Genomic DNA, 21222 nt, shown 5'->3' on the forward strand with positions numbered 1-21222 from the left:
ATGGTCCATTGTAGTCCAGTGGTCTAGCATTTAGCAGCATAGTTGTAGGTGCAAGTCTCATAGTGTAAGCAGTTCCATAGGTCGTGTGTGTGTGTGTGTGTGTGTGTGTGTGTGTGTGTGTGTGTGTGTGTGTGTGTGTGTGTGTGTGTGTGTGTGTGTGTGTGTGTGTGTGTGTGTGTGTGTGTGTGTGTGTGTGTGTGTGTGTGTGTGTGTGTTTTGGGGTGTGTGTGTGTGTGTTTGTGGTGTGTGTGTTTGTGGTGTGTGTGTGTTTTGGGGTGTGTTTGTGGTGTGTGTGTGTTTGTGGTGTGTGTGTGTGTTTTGTGGTGTGTGTGTGTGTGTGTGTGTGTGTGTGTGTGTGTGTGTGTGTGTGTGTGTGTGTGTGTGTGTGTGAGAGAGAGAGAGAGAGAGAGAGAGAGAGAGAGAGAGAGAGAGAATTTGCAAAAGTATTTCATACATAGCCAACGAAATGGGCCACTTGTCCATTTTTTTCCAAGACGACTATTAAATCTGACACACCAGCAGGTGTCACTGTTGTCCGTTACAAAGCAGTGTTGCAGCCAATGTACTGTTCAGCGTTGAGTCCCTGTGTCATCCACAACACATGCTTTTATGAATAGACCTGCTTGCAATCACCTTCATCCACATTGGAAAGTAGGTAGCCCAATTCAAGTAGGCCTAAGCAGCGGACCAGTTGAACGTAGATGAAATGTGTGAATCAGTTGCTGCATGTTTATTTGTAGTCGCAATGTAATGCACAGACCAGACACAACCAAGTAATCTAAAGGAATTTAGCCTAATTCTACAGACATGAGTAATTCTACAGGCACACACACACACACACACACACACACACACACACACACACACACACACACACACACACACACACACACACTGACACAGTTGCTGCTATCTCATGCCTGTTACCTGAATGACTGCACTGAATAGCCAGCTACCAACTGCACATTACAATTGAAGAGTTCAGATGCAAAAACCCCTAACTCCATTTCTGAAGACCTGCACTTCTATATTTTTAGAGAACCCCGTTGATGGTTTAGTTTACATTCCTGTACTTGATAATACATATAAATAGTTATATTAAATTAATAAAATAAAAAAATATGCAATTTCGATAGCTTTGTATTAAATAAAAATGAATTAAGATCATTTTCTGAAAAGGCACTTAGGGGGTTTTGCATCTGAACTCTTCAATTGCATACTTCATATTATTATTCATATGCTGCTAACATATCAGAATTGTCACAATAGGACACAACTGACATGCATCACATCACATCACTACTTCTTAATATAGGCTATGTTCCATGTATGTCTGCTGTTGCCCAATCTTGCACTTTATATGTCTGTATGGGTATTGTATAGGTAGGCCTACTCTAGGTGTAATGTAGGCCTATACTGTCTATGTCTTATGGTCTATGTCCACACCAGTATAGAGAGTCTATGTCTGTCTGCATGGGAAAAGTAAGAAACGTAGCCTAATTTCAATTCTTTGTAGCCTATGACCAGCGCATGTAGCCTAAAGAGATTGACAATAAAACCAACTTGACTTGACTTGAGTCCATGAAGGTTCTTTCACAAGCAGCATATTCTGTCATTGGGATGTGACAGGAAGAAGAAAATAAACCTTGAGCACCGTCAGGGTCCGGCTTTTTCCCAGTGGATGTTACAAAATGACATAAAATAGAGATAATGTATTTATGTGCGGAGTTCATTTTAAACAATTGCCTTCCTGTTTCGTTTTGTGTCTCAATAGGCAAATTCAACACAACTGATGCATTGACAGTAGCCTACTAATTGCACGCGCGCACACTATTTCCTGCTCGCGTGGTAAAGAGGCATGCTTGCTTCTTCCGTGCCCCATCAACACAGCACGACGCTTTTCGCTGGCCAATTGACAGCTCGGCAAGGAACCGTGACAATCGTTTAAGTTTTTGTTTTCTTTCTGCACTTATCCGGTGAAGGGTCGTAGGTGACAGGGGTCGAGTCTGGAAGGAGAACTCCCGTTGAATTTAAATATTGATTAGAGCTATTTTTTCCGCCTCGCGCACAAAAGATGAGGCTTCAGCAGTCAGTGTTGTAAGAGCTATGAAATAGGCTACAGCTTCGCGCAGTCGGTCACCATCAGTCGCCAGCTCATTTTCAGACCTGAAGCATAATTTCTTTGGAAATTCGTTTACTTTCACCATGTCCTAGAAGCGTTTATTGTGTATTCTTTGACTGCGACTGTTCCGTCCTGTCCCGTGAAATAGAGGGGGGCAGGTCGATACAGTGTTGCAGCTATTGCGCTCGCTTTCTGAAGATACGATTTGTTGCGAGGGAACTAGAAGGTCTACAACAGACATTTTGCTAATTTCCGCTTTGGTAGACAGACCCCGCGCAGGACTACTTGTATGCGCAGCCCAGCAAAAAAACAGAGTTGGAGTAGCTTGAAGAACCGGAGGAAAAGTCTTGAGAAGGAATAAGAATCGGTACGAGGTATCAGAAGAATCTGTTTGCACGTGCGGTGCCCACCGACAGCGATGCTGCTGAAGGAGTACAGGATATGCATGCCCCTCACTGTGGAGGAGGTAAGTCTCTGGCGATTTCCAACCATCTTGACTTTTTAAAGCCAGTTCGCTAAGGAAACAGATGTTCAACCCTTGAAACCAAGTAGAACAAGCCTAGACGTTGCCAAACGTTGTCATGCGGATCAAAACATCAGACTCTTTGTGCGGGACCAAACTCAAGATTCTGTAGAATGGCCAATTACAGGGATGTGAAAAATGAATGTCACGAGTTTGGGTTCTGTAACTGTTTGTCTCGTATAGTTTGTTGTTGGCGACCCTTGTAGTCAGACCCACATTGCAGTTTTGTTCTAGTGTGTCTTGTCATGAGATGACATAATATGATCTGCTTGTGATGAACTCCCATAGCCTACAGTGGAGTGAATGTGGAGCTTTGTGTGCATGCCTTCTTCTTTTACGCATCATGTTTCGCGCAGCAGCACGGTCAAAAATGCCTCCTTTAGGACTTAAATGTAAAATGTCTCACTTAAGAAGTTGTAGGTCTATGTAAGTGTGGCAGTGATATGTGATAGTGACCCTGTGTTGGGCATACATTGGTTATAAAGTCACCCTACTACTACAACAACATCGACATCTATAACATCCATACATCAACTCCATAACATATATCCAAACAATCCACAGCTATTCCATTTTGTCTGTGTCCCTTGACTGTTTGGAATCGGTTAAACCCGGTTAAATCTCTCGGTTGCACTGCTGTGAAGCAGCTCTTGAGAACGGGACCTTATCGTGACTTTGCACATTGGTCTGGGAGAAAGCCATTGGCAATTGGCCCGGGATGCAGGCAGGCAGGCTCGCTGTGACAGTTCCGGAGAACTGGGTTTAAGGAACGGGATGAGGATGGCGAGGCGACCGTCCACAGCAGCGCAAACCTCTGCCTAGCTTCCCATTGCATAGCAGTAGACTCATTGGAGCCAGAGGCGATTCGAGGGTCAGGTGGGGCCCCAAGGGAAAATGCAGAAGAATGAATATTTGAAGCAAAATCACCACTGCTGTAGGACAGTGTGGGCTGTTCTATTCACCAGGGGCTTGGGGGCCCCAAGCGTCTGCCTGCCTTGCCTGGTGGCAATGCGCCTCTGATTGGAGCCCATTTAGAATTCAGATGCAAAAGCCTCTGTACGCCATTAAAAATGTTTAACATTTAAAATAGTATTATTCCCCAAGTAATCTCTATCAATTGGCTATGTGAGTGTTATCAACAAGTGAAGCCCAAACAAAAAAGAAAAAAAAATAATAAAGCTTTTGAACTTTGGTAACAGTGTAGATATGCTGTCTATATTTTTGTGAATCTCAAGCCCCAAGGTTTTTCACTGGAACCCTTCAAATGTCTGCCTCTGAGATGTGCCGTACTGTAGTCCTATAGGCTTAGGCCCGCTGACAAATGGTGTAAGACTGAACTGTGTGAATTTCTTGAAAATAGTTCTGTTTCCTGGAAAGACATTTTCTCCTTCATTACCTTTGTCACCTGTGTGTGTGTGTGTGTGTGTGTGTGTGTGTGTGTGTGTGTGTGTGTGTGTGTGTGTGTGTGTGTGTGTGTGTGTGTGTGTGTATACACGCACTCAATTTTCTCCTTGACCACTATTGACGTGTCTTCTTTCATGCATGTATAGGATATAGTACCGACTGAAAGGACACTCCGGCCTTGACCCGCTCCAGCACAAACCGTAGACATGAGCTGACACAGGAATGTAACAGAAAAAAGGATTGACTTCTGTCATCCCACCGGAAGTAGACATCGTCATCATAGCAAGAAAAGCAACAGAAAAAAAAATGTTTAGGTTCTTCTTTTTTTTCACCAGAGTCAGGATGAATCTATGACTAGCTCTATACCAGTGAGTCACTCGACTTGGTCTCAAATGACACCATGCGCTCAGATGGTTTGTTTGTAGAGGTCGGTCGTGTTGGTGTGCAATCTCCCAGCAGTGCTGCTGATTCATTCACAGCCCCGTTCACCCAGGTGATTCGCAAGCGGCAGCAGCACACACACACACACACACACACACACACACACACACACACACACACACACACACACACACACATACACACACACACACACACCCATACACACACACACACACACACACACACACACACACACACACACACACACAGACACACACACACACACACACACAACCCCGTTCGCTCAGGTGATTCGCGGCGGCAGCAGCAGTGCGCTAAGTGTCTTTTGCTCTCGTGACCACGGTTGGTTGGCACGTGGCGCGTGGTGCGCGTGTCCTGTGGCAGAAGGCAATACAATCTTTTCCCCACTTTGACTGGTGTCCGCTGTGTAGAACCAAGTAGCCCTCAGGAGGAACAGTGCCTTGACCGCTTGGCCATCTTCCTCTATCACTTATCTGGGGCAGGGCTGGACAGGGACAGAAAAACAGCCCGGGAATGTTTTTGCCATTGTCCAGCCCCTAACACAGCCTGTTGCTTTTCTACGATATTATGATTAGCTAATGTCGCTGTCTTTATTAAAGATAGACCAATTGACCACGTCATCTAAATAGAGCGCCAGTCTCTAAGGGAAAAACAAATAAAGCAAACAAAAAAAACAACAGCGTCAGCCCACTGGGAAAATGCCCTCTATGCCAGACTACCAGTCCAGTCCTGATCTGGGGTGAAAATAATTTCCCGAAACTTGGCCTTTTCCTGTCCTCTGCGACCTCAGACCAACTTGGGTGAAGTCAGTTTTATAGTGGACATTCATTTAACAAAATACAAAGGTGGTCTCTGAAAAATCATCTCTACCGTTGCTGTCAAACCAACTTTGAAACACAGTTGTCCTCATACAAGGGCTTTTATTCCAGATGTATTATATGGTGTGACGTCATCGGTCGAATGCTCCATTCATTTCAACGGGGCTCCCCAACGTTCGCACGTCTGTTATTTTTCGATAACGGACGGGTTGGTCTATAACAGACCGCTGTCAATGGCAACAAGACTTTTCACTGCTAAAGCGACTTTTCAACAAGACTCTAATCAGCTGCTGTGATAGACAACACCTGTTGTCCTGGCTACCTAGCTGTTGCCTAGCGGTGTTCCACAACGGCACTGTTTTGTTTTGCGCAGCAACAATCTTAACATTAAATAGGCCTAAAGAAATGTCCCCGCCATGTGTGAATCATTTAAGTATATCCATATAATAAGCGGGTTAACTTTCGGCGAGTCGGTCGCTTTGTGGAATAGCAGCACTTCAGAGAGAACAAGACCCCTCCGCTCCGCGTCGGGGTCTAAAGATTCTCTCTGTCGTGCTGCTATTCCACGGTAGCGACCTTCTCGCCGAACGTTAACCCTTACATAGTATATCCCCTTTGGAGCACTATGGATGTTTAATGAATGCTCCATATGATGGACTTTACTGACAACAAGACATACAGTCAGAGAGCAGAGGCACCCATGATGTAGCCTATCCCCCTCTCACCCCCCTCTCCCTGTCTCTCCCCCTGTCTCTCCCCCTCTCTCCCTGTCTCTCTCCCTGTCACTCCCCCTCTCTCCCTGTCTCTCTCCCTCTCCCTGTCTCTCTCCCTGTCACTCCCCCTCTCTCCCTGTCTCTCTCCCTGTCTCTCTCCCACTCTTTCCCTCTCTCCCTGTCTCTCTCCCTGTCACTCCCCCTCTCTCCCTGTCTCTCTCCCTGTCACTCTCCCTGTCTCTCTCCCTGTCTCTCTCCCTGTCTCTCTCCCTGTCTCTCTCCCTCTCTCCCTGTCTCTCTCCCACTCTTTCCCTCTCTCCCTGTCACTCCCCCTCTCTCCCTGTCTCTCTCCCTCTCCCTGTCTCTCTCCCTGTCACTCCCCCTCTCTCCCTGTCTCTCTCCCTCTCTCTCCCCCCCCTCTCCCTGTCACTCCCCCTCTCTCCCTGTCTCTCTCCCCCTCTCCCTGTGTCTCTCCCTGTCTCTCTCCCTGTCACCCCCCCTCTCTCCCTGTCTCTCTCCCCCTCTCCCTGTCTCTCTCCCTGTCTCTCTCCCTGTCTCTCTCCCCCCCTCTCCCTCCCTCTCCCTGTCTCTCTCCCTGTCTCCCCCCCTCTCTCCCTGTCTCTCCCTGTCTCTCTCCCTGTCTCTCTCCCCCCCTCTCCCTGTCTCTCCCCCTCTCTCCCTGTCTCTCCTACTCTTTCCCCCTTTTTCCTCCTCTCTCCCTGCACATTGGCAAGTTTTTGTTCATTTCTGACCAGCACAATGGTCAGAATACGTAATAAAGTGTTATAAAGAGAATGGCACGTTGTAATAGATGAAGCAGTTTGAGTATTGTCATCAGCAGTGATGATGTAGTGTAGTGATGATGGATCACATGCCTCCGCTCCGCACATTTACAAGGAGAAAACTAAACCTCTCCAAGAGCTCTCTCCTTTTCCTCATGTTTCCTGCTCTGCTCTGGCAGAAACGGAGGATTAAGGGCTTTGCTTAACGCAAGATTATATAATCCCAGTGCATGACGCAAATGGTATTAATTGCAAGAATAGATTATATTTACCTCACCTCATTTATTTATTTATTTTGCTCGACATAAGCTCCAGGTTTAATCTGTCCCCGGACCACACTTTGAGAATCACTGCTCTAAAAGCCAGGGCAAGAATCTGGCATTCATGGTCTCCAATTATTTTTCCGAGGGCCAAAGAAATCACCCGGCCGTATGGTCAGATAGCACACATACTGTACGTATACCCGGTAAGCTTTCATTTGCTCCAACCTCATGGCGGGTCAGATGTTTGCCATGAACGGGCCGGATCTGGCCCGCGGGCTGCCATTTGGAGACCACTGCGATGTACAATATGTGAAGAAGAGTGCAAAACCCTCTAAAATCCAGGGCAAGAATCTGGCATTTCCCCCCCAACTAATCTCAGTCCAGAAGCCACTTAGATGTTAGAAATTGCATCTGCATCTCAAGTCAGAGTCTGGTGTTAAATAACCAGGCAACAAGTTTTTTTTTCATAGAAATACAGCCTATTTTTATAGAAATACAGCCTACTTTTTAAATAGAAATACAGCCTATTTTTAATAGAAATGCAGCCTATTTTTATAGAAATACAACCTATTTTTGTAAACGCCTCACAAAGCTCTTCGTCTGATATTTGCTGCTGGCAAGTCTAAGCAGTTCTTCCAATGCGTCTGCAGGGATAAAACAGGCGAGCGAGGAGGGTTCATGTGATGCAGGCAGCAGTAGGCCTACTGTGCAAATATGACCCAACCACCCCCCCCACACACACACACACACCCCTGATCAGCAGCCCCCAGGCAACTGTAGAGGGATGACTATCTTTAGTTCCCCTGCTTACGTTAGCCAGTAGTCAGTGAGTGCGTTACAATATGCGACCTTGCCTCCTCCACTTGTGCTTGCCTTGTCTCCTTGTACCAGGAAGTAATATGTCATGATGACATCCCTGACCACAGCATTATATTTCAATATGTTGCAAAAGCTCAATTGTAAAGCCTTCTCCTCATTTGCAATTGGGATGGTGAATGAAAAACAGTCCCTCAAAAGTTGTTGTGGCTAGGCTGACAGCTGGGAAACTTTGTCGTTTTCTCCACGGAGGAGGGGCCAGGAGGCGGGACGAGGAGTCAAGCACAAGTGGAGGAGGCAAGGTCGCATATTGTAACCACTCAGTGTTTGGTACCACCACCCACCACACCACAGATACGTTACGGCTCGCTGTCACACGGAGCAAAGACAGAACAAGAAGCTCAAAGTCAAAGTATTCATTCAAAATATAAATAATACAGGGAGATGTAGGGCTGCACAATTAATCGAAAAATAATCAAAATCGTGATAAAATAGTGAAATCGAACTCGTGATTTTAATCGTGATTTAATCGTGGCAATAGTGACCTACTTTTGAGAGCGTCCTTGAAGCCAGAACATACTGACAGGCTGGTGTCACTTAAGTTTCATGCTATTGCCTTTACATAATTATTACAATTAATTTTATTTTGCTCATCCGGTATGTAATTCATTCTTGGTTATATTTCGTCTTGTTATAATTTTCAAAAAAATCTGCAAAATCAATAATCGTGATTATGATTTTGACCAAAATAATCGTGATTATGATTTTTTCCATAATCGTGCAGCCCTATGAAGATGCATATTTTGTATTAGGGCTGCACGATTTTTTGCAGATTTTTTTGAAAATTATAACAAGATTAAACATAACCAGGAATGAATTATATATGAGATGAGAAAAATAAAATGAATTGTAATAATTATGTAAAGGCAATAGCATGAAACTTAGGTGGACAGATTTCTGGCCAGAAACACCAGCCTGTCAGTATGTTCTGGCTTCAAGGACGCTCTCAAAGGTAAGTCACTATTGCCACGATTAAATCATGAGTGAAATCACAACTTCGATTTCACGATTTTATCACGATTTTCGATTATTTTGGTTAATTCTGCAGCCCTATTTTGTATTCAAAACCATACGTTACACATATGCATATCCGCACCACCATTACTGTCATTTTACTTTTTGCAAACGGTATGCAAATATCAGTCAGGTTACATTCGTTACATACATGGACAGTCATGGGGAAGCGGTTAGGGCTTCAGACTTGTAGCCCAAAGGTTCGACTCCCGATCCCGCCAGGTTGGTGGGGGGAGTAATCAACCAGTGCTCTCCCCCCCATCCTCCTCCATGACTGAGGTACCCTGACCATGGTACCGTCCCACCGCACTTCTCCCTTGGGGCGCCATTGAGGGCTGCCCCCTTGCACGGGTGAGACATGAATGCAATTTCGTTGTGTGCAGTGTGCACTTGTGTGCTGTGGAGTGCTGTGTCACAATGACGATGGGAGTTGGAGTTTCCCAATGGGCTTTCACTTCAGCTTTTGCTTTCCCGCCATGCAAGAACGGAAGCATACAGTGCCGTGCCAGTCTTTGCGTGTGCGTGTATGACATAATGGTGCTTGGGAAGGGAGAGAGACGGAGTGAGGGAGGAAAAGAAGGAAGTGTGTGCGTGCGTGCGTGCGTGTGTGCATGCGCGTGTGCGTGCCCATGCTCGTGCGTTTGCGAGTGTTTGTGATATGCTGTGTAATGTATGGCTGTGTGTGCGCACGTGTGTGCATTGTTTGAGTGTGAGAACGTCCCTGATGAAGTGTCAAGCCACACTTGCAGCTGCTGTGAGCTGCTCTCTCCTCTCCTCTCCTCTCCTCTCCTCTCCTCTCCTCTCGTCTCGTCTCGTCTCGTCTCGTCTCGTCTCGTCTCGTCTCCTCTCCTCTCCTCTTCTCTTCTCTTCTCTTCTCTTCTCTCCTCTCCTCTTCTCTCCTCTGCCCTCTCCTCTCCTCTTTTCCTCCCCTCTCCACTCATCTCCTCTCCTCTCCTCTCCCTTCTCCTCATCTCTCCTCTCGTCTCCTCTCCTCATCTCTCGTCTCCTCTCGTCTCTTCTCTTCTCCTCTTCTCTCCTTTTCCCTTCTCTTCTCTTCTCTTCTCTTCTCTTCTCTTCTCTTCTCTTCTCTTCTCTTCTCTTCTCTTCTCTTCTCTTCTCCTCTCCTCTCCTCATCTCTCTTCTCTTCTCTTCTCTTCTCTTCTCTTATTTTCCTCTCTTCTAATCTCCCTCCTCTCCTCTCCTCTCTTATTTTCCTCTCTTCTCTTCTCCTCTCCTCTCTTCTTTTCCTCTCTTCTCATCTCCCTCCTCTCCTCTCATCTCCCCTCTCCTCTCCTCTCATCTCCTCTCTTCTTTTCCTCTCTCCTCATCTCTCTTCTCTTCTCCTCTCCTCTCCTCCCCCTGTCCTCTCCTCTCCTCTCCTCTCCTCCCCCTGTCCTCTCCTCTCCTCTATCCCCCTCTCCTCTCCTCTCCTCTCCTTCCCCTGTCCTCTCCTCTTCTTTTCTTCTCCTCTCGGCCCCATCTGCTGATGTCCACTGGAGCTCAGGCCAGTTAATCAGCACCTCTTGTATTACCCCGTTGGAGCTGTGATTTCCAAATCCACTCCACCAGCCTCCAATCTCCCCCGGGGGGGTTTAGTTAGCTTAAACCTCGACTCGGCCGCTGCCTCTGTTATGTTGCCACTCTTGCTGATTAATGTTTTGTTTTGGACACTGGGCTGGCTGCACCCCCCTCCCCAGCTGGTTAAGACCAGCGCGGCCTTGGCATTTACGATCAGCAGCCGCCGTCGCCCAGGTGCCAGGTGTGGTGTGGTGGCATTAACAAACAGATACCCAGAAAATCTGCAACGGATGCTGTTTGTTGTGACGAATGAATTTGCTGACTAATGATTTGTTTTGGGCACTGGGCACTCAGGTGTAGCAGGGGCATTAACGTTCTTACGTACACCCGAAGACCTGCAACGGATGCCGCTCATGCCGGGTGAATGCACAGCAGCTGCATTTTAGTGACGTATACTCATTGGGCTGAGGCAGGCTTTTGAGGATGCATTCCAATATGCAACCTTGCGTCCTCCATTTGTGCTTGTGGCCTCACGTTTTACTAATGCCCCGCCTCTGTGGAGAAAACAAGTAAGTTTCCCTGCTGTCAGCCTTGCCAAATCCATTTTTGGGGCACTATTCTTCATTCACCATCCAGTTTGCAAATGAGAAAATGACTTTGCAATTGAGCTTTTGTGAGATATTGAAATGTAATTGTGTTGTCAGTGATGTCATCACGACGTATTACTTCCTGGTACGAGGCCACAAGCACAAGTGGAGGACGCAAGGTCGCATATTGGAACACACACTTCAACAGTGCAAGGTGTCAGCTGCTACACTCGTTTACTGCATTGCATACCATCTGCAAACTGAGAGCCCCTATAGAAGACAAGATCCCTCAGGGGGGGAAAGACACCCTACTCTCCCTCCGTGCAGTGATCAAAATGCTCATTAGAAGCGCACAACTTAGAAGTGACCTTTCCGTCAGTGAAGTTTAGCTAGACTTTTAAACTGCTGCTAAAGTCAGAGACTGCGCTCGCTGTTGCGTTGCGAGCTCCTCCACCAGCCAGCCAGTGCTTGCCAAGAGAGACTGCGTGCGGCCTGCGCACCCGCCCGCCCACGGTTACAAAGTCCTTCTGTTACCATGACAGCTTGGTTTAAATTTATATATTCTTGGCACCGTGATGCTATCATTGGCTGTTAGCAATTGGTTGGAAGCTAAGCTGACAGCTGTGCAATTAGAACCCCGTTGGTATTTCTGAAGTTAAGTAGCCTAGCGATGCCTGTCAGAAGAGGCTTCGTGTTCGGCTCAGTGTTCATCAGAGCTGTATTTAGTGCTGCTGGCCTAAATTGTATACTCAATTAAAATGAGTATTAATAAAAGTGGTATATAATGGGCAAGGTGTGTCCTCTTATTTACATTTTCTGTTGATATTACAAGTAAGGTAGTCGTGCGCACATCCAATATGCAGGTGCAGGACAAAAGGTGAGGCGCTATGAGAATAAAGGTGGGCTGTCATCACACACTTGCTCCCGTTTTCTTTTTCTTTTCTTTTACCAAGTACCTGTTGATATTTAAACCATGGCAATGCTGGGCTGCTTGTTGGTGAAACATGGGTTTAAAAAAAGGTTCTTCACCTTGCAACCTTCAAGCCCAATCTGTGGTGCCACCTTGCTTGATACCATGCCATTTTGGAGATGCAGAAAGCATTTCTGACTTTTGTCTTCTGGAAGACTTAGACGGCAGTTGTCCCAGAGATTAGTGCTATTCTGTTTTCGAATCTAATGTTAGAGGTTTTGGCAGACATTGAAGATTTGTTGGAGGAGAAGGTAGAAGGGGAGCGAGAGAGGGTAAGGTTGGGAAATGAGCTAGGCTGGATTCGAACCCAGGCCCACATGTGGGCTACTTGCCCGTGTGTGGGTGTGTTGGTGTTGGTGTTGGCGTTGGTGTTGGTGTGTTATATGTTGTCGTACCACGCACTGATGAAGGTTTGATAGCCGAAACGCGTTTGCTTTTTGGACATGGTGGTAATATAAATAAATAATGACGCACAGTTTGTGAGTGCGGATTTTTCTTCCTCAAGTTGATACATTTTATCGCGCATCCAAATACTTTCGTTTTTCGCAAGAAGTTGAGCGCGTCCTCTGCCAAAACTTGAAGTGTTAGCCTATGTGTTGTGACATTGAAACATGGATCATTAAGAGAGCAGGCTGTGGGAAGTTGCTGTGAGGAAGGAAAGGGCTGTATGTCAGCAGGGCAGCAGTGGCTCAGCGGTGACGATGGGAGTCAGACAGAGGATGAATTGCTGTAAAGGGCAGAGCTGAATCACCGCTCTCTTTCACAGTATATATACTTGCGTGTGTGTGTGTGTGTGTGTGTGTGTGTGTGTGTGTGTGTGTGTGTGTGTGTGTGTGTGTGTGTGTGTGTGTGTGTGTGTGTGTGTGTGCGCTCTTGTGGGGTAGTGCTTTCACAGTGTATAGTGCAAGCCCACTCTCACTCTCATTCACTCCTTTTCACAGCTCGTGTCATTCAAGGCTCAAGGTTAACTCAAAAGCCCCCTTTGGTATTTTTTCACCTATTCATTCTGAATGCATTGCATAGCTGTGTGTACAGCAGAAGCACAAAAGCTTTGAAACTGTTTACAGTTGTGAAGGTAGGGCGGACGACTTCCTTTATTGATTTGTGAGGAAATTAAGGTGTCTAGCAGCACATTGTACAGACTAGAGGGATCGAAGTGCACACAAACATAAACACGTACGTACATACCACCATCAGACAGAGAGAACACATGGCACACAGATGAATAGGGTAAAAAATGCCATTTTGACATTCACTGCACAGTGCAAATGGTATGACATGCGACTGTGAAAAAGCTCGCCACTGAGTTGAGTGCATGTGCTAATGGCCAAAGTGCTCGGTCCTCACGGACCTCACGGCCACGGCACAGACGCACCTCATAAAGCAGACGGAGCTTAACCGCTAATCATGTGCTAATGCTAGCCAATTTCCCGTCGTGTTTCCCATTGAGATGAGTTTGCTTTGCAGAGTGGCGCCTGCCTGCTCTCCTCCGAGTCCCTATCAGACAGGAACAGCCAGCAGTGTTGCCAGATTGGGCTGTTTCCCGCCCAATTGGGCTGCTTAGGATGGTCATCTGGGTTGTAAAAAAATATTTTGGAGGAAAAATTGGAGGCCAATTTTTGGCCATAGAAATCAATAGAATTGGGCAGGATTTAAAGCTTCCAGGCGGGTTTTGATCATTTTTGGGGCTGGAAATCATCAGCCTCATCTGGCAACCCTGCCAGTCAGCCAGCCAGCTCTCCAGGGTTATGTAATGCACATGATTGCACACACACAGTCTCTCCCGTTCAGATGTGAGGGCATTCTGTTACAGAGCGCGAGTCAGGGGCTCGCTGTGTTTGTGTGCATGTGTGTGCATGCCAGTTATTGAGTTTTTAGTGATTGTAAAGTAAATGTAAAGGTTGTGGTGTGCGGTAGTTCTGCAGCGAGAATATTTGTCCAAGGCGGTATGGTTACTGTGTTTCATAAACTTTGTCAATAACCCTTTAGCAAATCTAGAAAGCAAAACAATTAATACAAGATTAATGAAGAGTTGCAATAGATGAACTTTGAAATTAAAACTATTGGAATGTATTTAAATTAATTAAAAATTAATCACAGAAAGTTGTTAAGATGGCTTCCCCAACCGTTGGAGTGATGCAGACATCAAATCAGATAGGCCTACTGACAAAAAAAACTGCTGAATGGCGAATGTGTAAAGGTAAGGAGAAAAGAAAGCAAAGATGACGTGCGAAAAAGAAGAGGACGCTTAATGGGAATTGCCTCAGGAATAGGTTACCTCACCTCAGACCAATAGTGCTTTAATGGGAATTGCCTCGGTTACCTCAGACCAATAGTGCTTTTCATCTCCATGAGCGACCCCAATGACCCCAATGAATCCGAGGTTACATGAAGGAGATTTCTATTTTATACAAAGCCATATTGAATATTTAGTGTGATATAGTATATTTAGGAAAAGAATGTCTCTATGATAAACATGTAATGATGAGTGGGAGGGAACAGTGGGCTGGCCTGGGGAAATGGGAGGTCTATGTGAGGGACACCCCATTGGTTGGAGGGATGCTCCAATCTGTGGCCTATCTGGCCGGAAGCCGGCCCCAAACTGGCTGAAGGAAGGTTATTTAAATGGAAACGCGGCCTGAGGAGGGTTGTCTGCAGAACACGGAGGAGGGAGAAAGCCGGCCGGTTTGTGGGGGTGGGATTGCGAGTAGCACTTCAGCCAAAGGGCCTCAGCGTGTACTTCAGTGTAACTGTTACAAGAGTCAAATAAACTTAAACTCATCAACATAGATTTTGGTCTACATTCTGATAATTTAGGAAATAGGAACAGTTTCTACTACATTACCTTTCTCAGAAGGTGAAAAGATGGATCGCACTTGATCGCAGGTGGATTGGTTCTTCTTTTCTTTCTTTTTTCTTTTTTCCTTTTTTAGCAGCAGAATAACAGACACACTTTTGGCTGTTGCCTTCGTCAGTGTTGTCAATAGTGCTACCCTACTGACCCCAATGAACCCGCCGAGGTCATGGTGGTGATTTGTGCTCCTGGTGTTCCTCGGTGGTCGGCTGAGCGTGATGAAGGGCGGCTGGCCCTATCCCAAGCACCGCCCATCGATTGTGACATCACACTACCTCGGACAACTTTGGCTTCTTCTCGGTCAAGTTGCAGCTGCGCTGGCTGGCCAGTCTTCAATACTCCTCCTTTATCTTGTGACAAAGCGTTCAAATGTGTCATGTTTTAGAGATATTGTACAGTAATGTCAAATTTGCAATAACTCCAATATCCGAGCTTATACTGTACTAAGGATTTGCAGGCATTTCTCTCAGTTTCAATCTTGGTGTAGTAGTTACTGTAGGGCAGTGTAGCTGACTGAGAGAGACATTTCCAGCAGACCAGACAAGAGACAAGTAGGGATGCACCAATACCACTTTTTTGTACGAGTACTAGGGGTGGGCGATATGGGCAAAAAAAATTATCTCGATAAGTTTTAGAATTTTCACGATAACGATAACTTGACGATAATTTCCAAAAAACACTTGCAAAAACCAGTAGGGCCTATTTCAGGGGGGGAGGGGGGGGGTAATCAATGTGTTTGAATTTTACTGTATATGAATTTGGCAGGGCAGGGTGAGTAAAGCAGATAATTTGTAGGCCTATGTAGCCTAAACTGCATGTTACCAAGAGGTCTGCATAAATGATGGCATGTCTACACTGGGCTACATCACAAAGCATGGCAGTATAACAAAGCTACACATTTATGCTGTCTATTATTTGTGCATGATTCCAGACAAATTTCAATTCTGCACTGGAGGTAGTAGTGCTGCATTTGTGTTGTAACTGGGGAGGGACAGAGAGTTGGGAGAAATGCTGTGCTGAAGAGCTTTTGAATTTAATAACATGCATATGCTCTGGTCTGTAAAGTAATACTTCATCACTTGGCATGAAAACATATCCATGTAAATAAAAAATAGTTTTATAATGTATTGCTTATGATTCTGTTAGATGACAGCCATTTTTGACTGGAAACAGTACGTGGATAGGCTGCAAGGCTGCAAATTGCATGTGTTGAATTTCACACATTGTAATTTAACTCACTGCACCAGTCTAACTTAACAGTACTTGTCCACCTAAGCAGTTATGCCATCTGTATGCAGGTGGGTGTTCGAGTGGTGAGTAACAGTCACTAATAGTTGTAGAGAACAACATTGCTTAGCCTAGTTCGCTAACTAGCATGCTAACTAGCGATTTCTCAGACCAGAGACAAAGCTATTTATCTTCCTAACTATTTGGCTTTCCATAATCACAGACGTTTGCTAAGTAAAGCACATAGTTTAAAAACGCCCTCAGCACCATGCAATGGCTGGTTTAGTGGTTGAATTCCTCATGTAAATCCACCATTTGGATAACAGCAACTCTCCTCCAGTGCCCAGCAGTAGAGCTGATAAAAAACCTGGAGGATCCGGTTGGAGAGCCGGATCAAGACCTCATCCGAACAGACCGGATGGCTGTCGTGCATTGATCCGCCAAAGGCGGGTCAGACGGCATTTCATTAATATGTCAACAAAATGGCTGTTACAGCGCGAGAAATTGTGAAACCGGAATATATCCTCTTTAGTTGACTACAACAGCCATTCTCTAATCTCCCTAGTATGCTGTTCAGTCACGAACACTCACTGAGTAAAACTGAACCAACTCCCGCCTCGTCATTCATCGAGCCTGTTTGATCCGTCCAGCCTATGTTGTGGCCAATTGAGTGTTTGAGTCGCGGATCCCCGCTCCCTATGCGTGTGCTTCTGACTCTGTTGAGGTCTACATTTTAATGTTAATAGTGCTCTGCCAACGCTTTAACATCTCAGTCTGTAGGCTACTCTTAGGGAAATTATAGTCTACAGACGTGACTCGATCACTCACTGCGTTACAGCGTAGGCTACAGTCCCCTCGTCCGAGTCACTCAGCAGCGGCGCCCTCGGCGACTCGGTGAGACGAATCCTGACTGAGTTGTTGGTAGCAGCGAATCCCCTACGGATCGGATCAATCGCTTAAGTTTCGTTTTTGCCACGAGTGTGTGAGTCGCAAGGCAACTCGGCAGCGGAAGCGAGTGGTCATCTGCTGCTCGCCTCCTGACTGTCCCTGCTCAACTAGAATTCTGCTCCCAAATGTTTGACTTTTAGTCTTAAATACAAACACACACATTATTTATTGCAAAATCAGGAACATGCCGTTTCACTGCTGCCAAAGGCTGTTCGAGTTGTGGTTGCATGTTTAGTGAGGAGACCCAGGTGGGTCGGATCGCAGCATGAGTTTAGGAACTGTTACATTCATAAAGTGAGTTTTGTTGATCAAACTGTCTTACTCTTTGATTTATCAACGTGAATTGATAAATGGAACAACAAAGGCGAGGCGCATAGCTACTTAACGGCAGAAACGTTTTTAAAAATACATTATTTTTATTTATTTTAAATAAGTGATCCGTGTGATCCGATTGATCCGTCTAATCCGGATACCCTCCTTGGAATGATCCAATCAATCCGGACGCCTCAAAGATTCGAGTTAAGCACCTCTACCCAGCAGCAGCAGTGCTGTCTGACGAGTGACACGGACATTTCCCTCTCCTGTCTGGCAAAACGCTGCAGCCCGCCCCCCCTCAGCGCTGTCTGCTCATTGGTTCACAGACTTTTTTCTCCAGTTCACAACTACATTACTATTGGCTGAAAGGCTTGGCTGTCGTCATTGTCTGAATGAGTCCTGTCACAGCGCTTTTGTTGATTTTAGAGTCTTCATAAAAATATCTCGATATTGCAAAATTACTCATCGTCAAAACAACATTTACGATAACTTCGCAGACGGTATATATCGCCCACCCTTAACGAGTACATTAATCCGATACCGAGTACGGACCAAAATACAATGAAAATAAATGCATGGCCTTGTATTTTTCCACCTGTGATATTTTTATTGTCCATTTCCATGTAGATTTAAATGTTAGTAAATGTATCAGGTGGCACTTTTTTCTATGCTGCTTTGAAGTCCACAGAACGTGACAAGATTTTGCATTGTTTTGTGTAATAGCAGTATCGTTCCTGGTATCGGCAAGTGCTTGACGAGTACGAGTACGAGTATAATGAGCAGTATCGGGTGCCGATCCCGATACCAGTATCGGTATCGGTGCATCCCTAGAGTCAAGACAAGACCAGAGCCAGAGCTCTCGTCTCTTGCTGGCTGGCTGGCTGGCTGGCTTGTAATTCTGTCAGGGACAGGGGGGGCTTATCTAATCCGCCATGCAGCTCTCGGATGCCTTGTGGCTGAGCTTGATGTGATGCCTTTTGTATTTCTGATCCCAGCATCACGTATTACTCTAGTCTGGCCATTTAAGAGACTATGCTGCAGACTGCTGATTGCAGTCGGTACAAGTGAAGTGTTTGGCCGTGTTGAAGAGGTACAGTAATTATCGAAGTCGGCAGGGTGAAGCAAACACACGTAGCCTATGACAATTTGATTTAGAACAGGGGTCAGGAACCTACAGTATGGCTCTATAGCCACATGTGGCTCTTTTGGGAACTGTATCTGGCTCTTGGGAACTATATCTTGCAAACCGTCCCTTTTAAATACAGAATCTTAGAAAGATCAGGAAGCGCGCTCAACACCTTGTCTTCTTATCTTTTACACTGGGTGCTTAACTTCATCAATGAATGAACTCAATTCTCAAAAGAAAGTAAATAAAGAAGCACTCCTCAGATTTCTTTTTTCAATTTTAATTGCCTCACATCACAGACGTTTCGGGCTTACACCCTTCTTCGGTGTGAAATGGCGATTTCGAAGGAAATCGCCAAATACAGAATCTTCCCATATTTATAAATAAAATAAGGGTTCTGTATTGAGCTGAAATGGGACACAGGACGTTAAAATGCAGGAAATTACATCGAAGAAATACAGAATTTACAGGGGGAGGACCCCCAGACCCTCCGTCAAAATGAAGTTGCCAGTTATGCTAGCAATAGCAGGCGTTTCTGTCATCTTCCTTTGTCAATACAATGTACGGTATTAGTTTGTAACGCTTACACTTGTCTGCATGGGATGTCTGTGACTTTCCAACAGATTTGAAAAGATTCAGGTGCATGATGACAGAATGTTGAGCAAGATGGTGTACATGAAATGGCTTGGATCAAGAGAGCAAGAGCAGCAGTCATATTCCACGATAATTCAGATTAAGGATAGACGGATATATATATCGGTCTGATATCGGGCCGATATTTGCATTTTTTAAGTGTAAAGGTATCGGCCGATACGCGTGTGGTTTTGGCCGATACGCAATATTTATTATTTTATATCAGTCAGGTTTTTTTAAATGCACCAAGAAACTTTATTTTTTATTACTTGATTGTTAGACATTCCTTGATTGTTAGAGTGGGTGTTTAAATGTTACAAGTTCTACCTCAATTTGATAATGTTAAAGGAATGTTTATTTATGTTTATTTTTAACCGTTTACACCTGGAATATTTGTCATTTTTTAACCTTTTTTTTTTTAACCCATATCGGCCCCAAATATCGGGTATCGGAAATATGGGGGGGGGGGGCACCACGTCATCTTAATCCAGCCCTGCCTGGATCCAATTGTCTGGTCAGCAGCTCTCCCAACCGATCCAGTCAGGCAGCCAGACCATCAGAGTCAGCTGAAGCTTGAGCGTGGCCTGCCTGGAACTAATGCAATGCTTGAATTTCATGGTACGCGCTGCGCGCTGCGTGCATGCATATTGGAAGACCAGCATCTAAATGCATGAGACCCGAGCCACGGGGCGATAAACATGAGCCTAATGGGCTATGAAATCATGTGTAGACTGCAGGCTACAGGCACATTGTTATTCAGCAGCAGCAGCACAGCACAACCCTGCAAACTTGCAAGCTACTCCATGCAGCCGAGGTTTTGGGAGTAGTTCTTCGGACCCCGTTTCTTAAAAGCATTGTTGCTAACCAGTTAGTAAATTACTAGGTTTCCAATGGGAAATCGCGTTGCATCTATGTAAGTTGCTAACTCAGATAGCAACGACGCTGTCGGGAAACGCACCCCTGGGTTCCTGGAATGTTGGCTTTTCACCTACCAGTACCGTAACTGTAGGCTCGTTCGTGACGAAGCAGTGCTGCTTTTGCTAAGCAGCGAGCATGCACACTTTGCCAGTTTGATGCATTGTGGTTAGAAAATTCTAACCAGAGTGCATCAAACAGGCAAAGTGCGCATGCCCACTGCCTAGCAAAAGCAGCACTGCTTCACCACGAACGAGCCTTGTGACAATTGCAGAGAAGGGTGCTGCATTAATGTCCAATCTCCAGCAGATCACAGTTAGCAGTGTGATGAAGTAATATTCAGATCACAGTTAGCAGTGTGATGAAGTAATATGGAGCTCCAGCTGTCTGCGTGGCCGTCCGCCCTCTGATCGCTGGTTGGACAAAAATAGAGCTACAGTACAAAGACATCTTTCTGTTCGCCCTGTTCACTTTTTTTTTTCAACCTGCCTCTCACTTTCAATTTGAACTCATTTCCTTTCCTTTTATGCATCTTGGGCTGTCATTTCTCGCTCTCACCCCCCCAGCAGCTCAGCCCAGTCCCCACCCAACCCAACCCCCATATTTGCTAGTCACATTCAAGTGTAGTGAGACAGAACAGCCTCTGGAATATAGTGCCATCAGAAACAGATACAATCACAGGATCCATTAAGTTCACCTCCCCCCAGGGCGTCCCCAACATGTGGTAGCACCATCTGCCCTGCTGCGCTGCAATGGAGTGTGTGTACAGCCAGGACTGAACTGGGGGAGGAATAGGGCCCGGGCACTTTTGCCTTAAAAGGGCCCCTCATACTTAGCGGCGCAGAACTGACTCACTGGTGCGCCCTGCACCCTCGTGGGCCCCTATTTTCAGAATTTTTTTTACATTTCTGAAAATAGGGGCCCATGTGGGTGCAGGGCCCACCGGGAAATGCCCGCTGTGCCAGATGGCCAGGGGCCCATGTGGGTGCAGGGCCCAGTGGGAAATGCCCGCTGTGCCAGATGGCCAGTCCAGCCCTGGGGGTGTGTGTACACATTAGATTCCCGTAAGATTTATATTTGAGAGAAAATATTTCCTTTCAGCATCCACATCCAGCAGAACTGAACTGAGGGCACTTCTTCATGGAAAGGGCTAAGAAGCGTCCTCCTCACCTCACAATCACTCAAAGAAGG

General features: G+C 45.8%; 1 protein-coding gene across 1 annotated transcript in view; it reads left to right on the forward strand.

The window, feature by feature from the left end:
- The first annotated feature begins 1874 nt into the window (after positions 1-1874).
- Positions 1875-21222, forward strand: part of LOC134446966 (cytoplasmic phosphatidylinositol transfer protein 1-like) — a 153912-nt gene continuing 134564 nt past the window's right edge. The window contains exon 1 of the mRNA XM_063196258.1: positions 1875-2588. Coding sequence (XP_063052328.1) covers positions 2541-2588 — 48 coding nt within the window. The 5' untranslated portion in view covers positions 1875-2540. The remainder of the gene's footprint in view (positions 2589-21222) is intronic.

This window comes from Engraulis encrasicolus, chromosome 1, assembly GCF_034702125.1.
Source record: "Engraulis encrasicolus isolate BLACKSEA-1 chromosome 1, IST_EnEncr_1.0, whole genome shotgun sequence".
Lineage (NCBI taxonomy): Eukaryota > Metazoa > Chordata > Actinopteri > Clupeiformes > Engraulidae > Engraulis > Engraulis encrasicolus.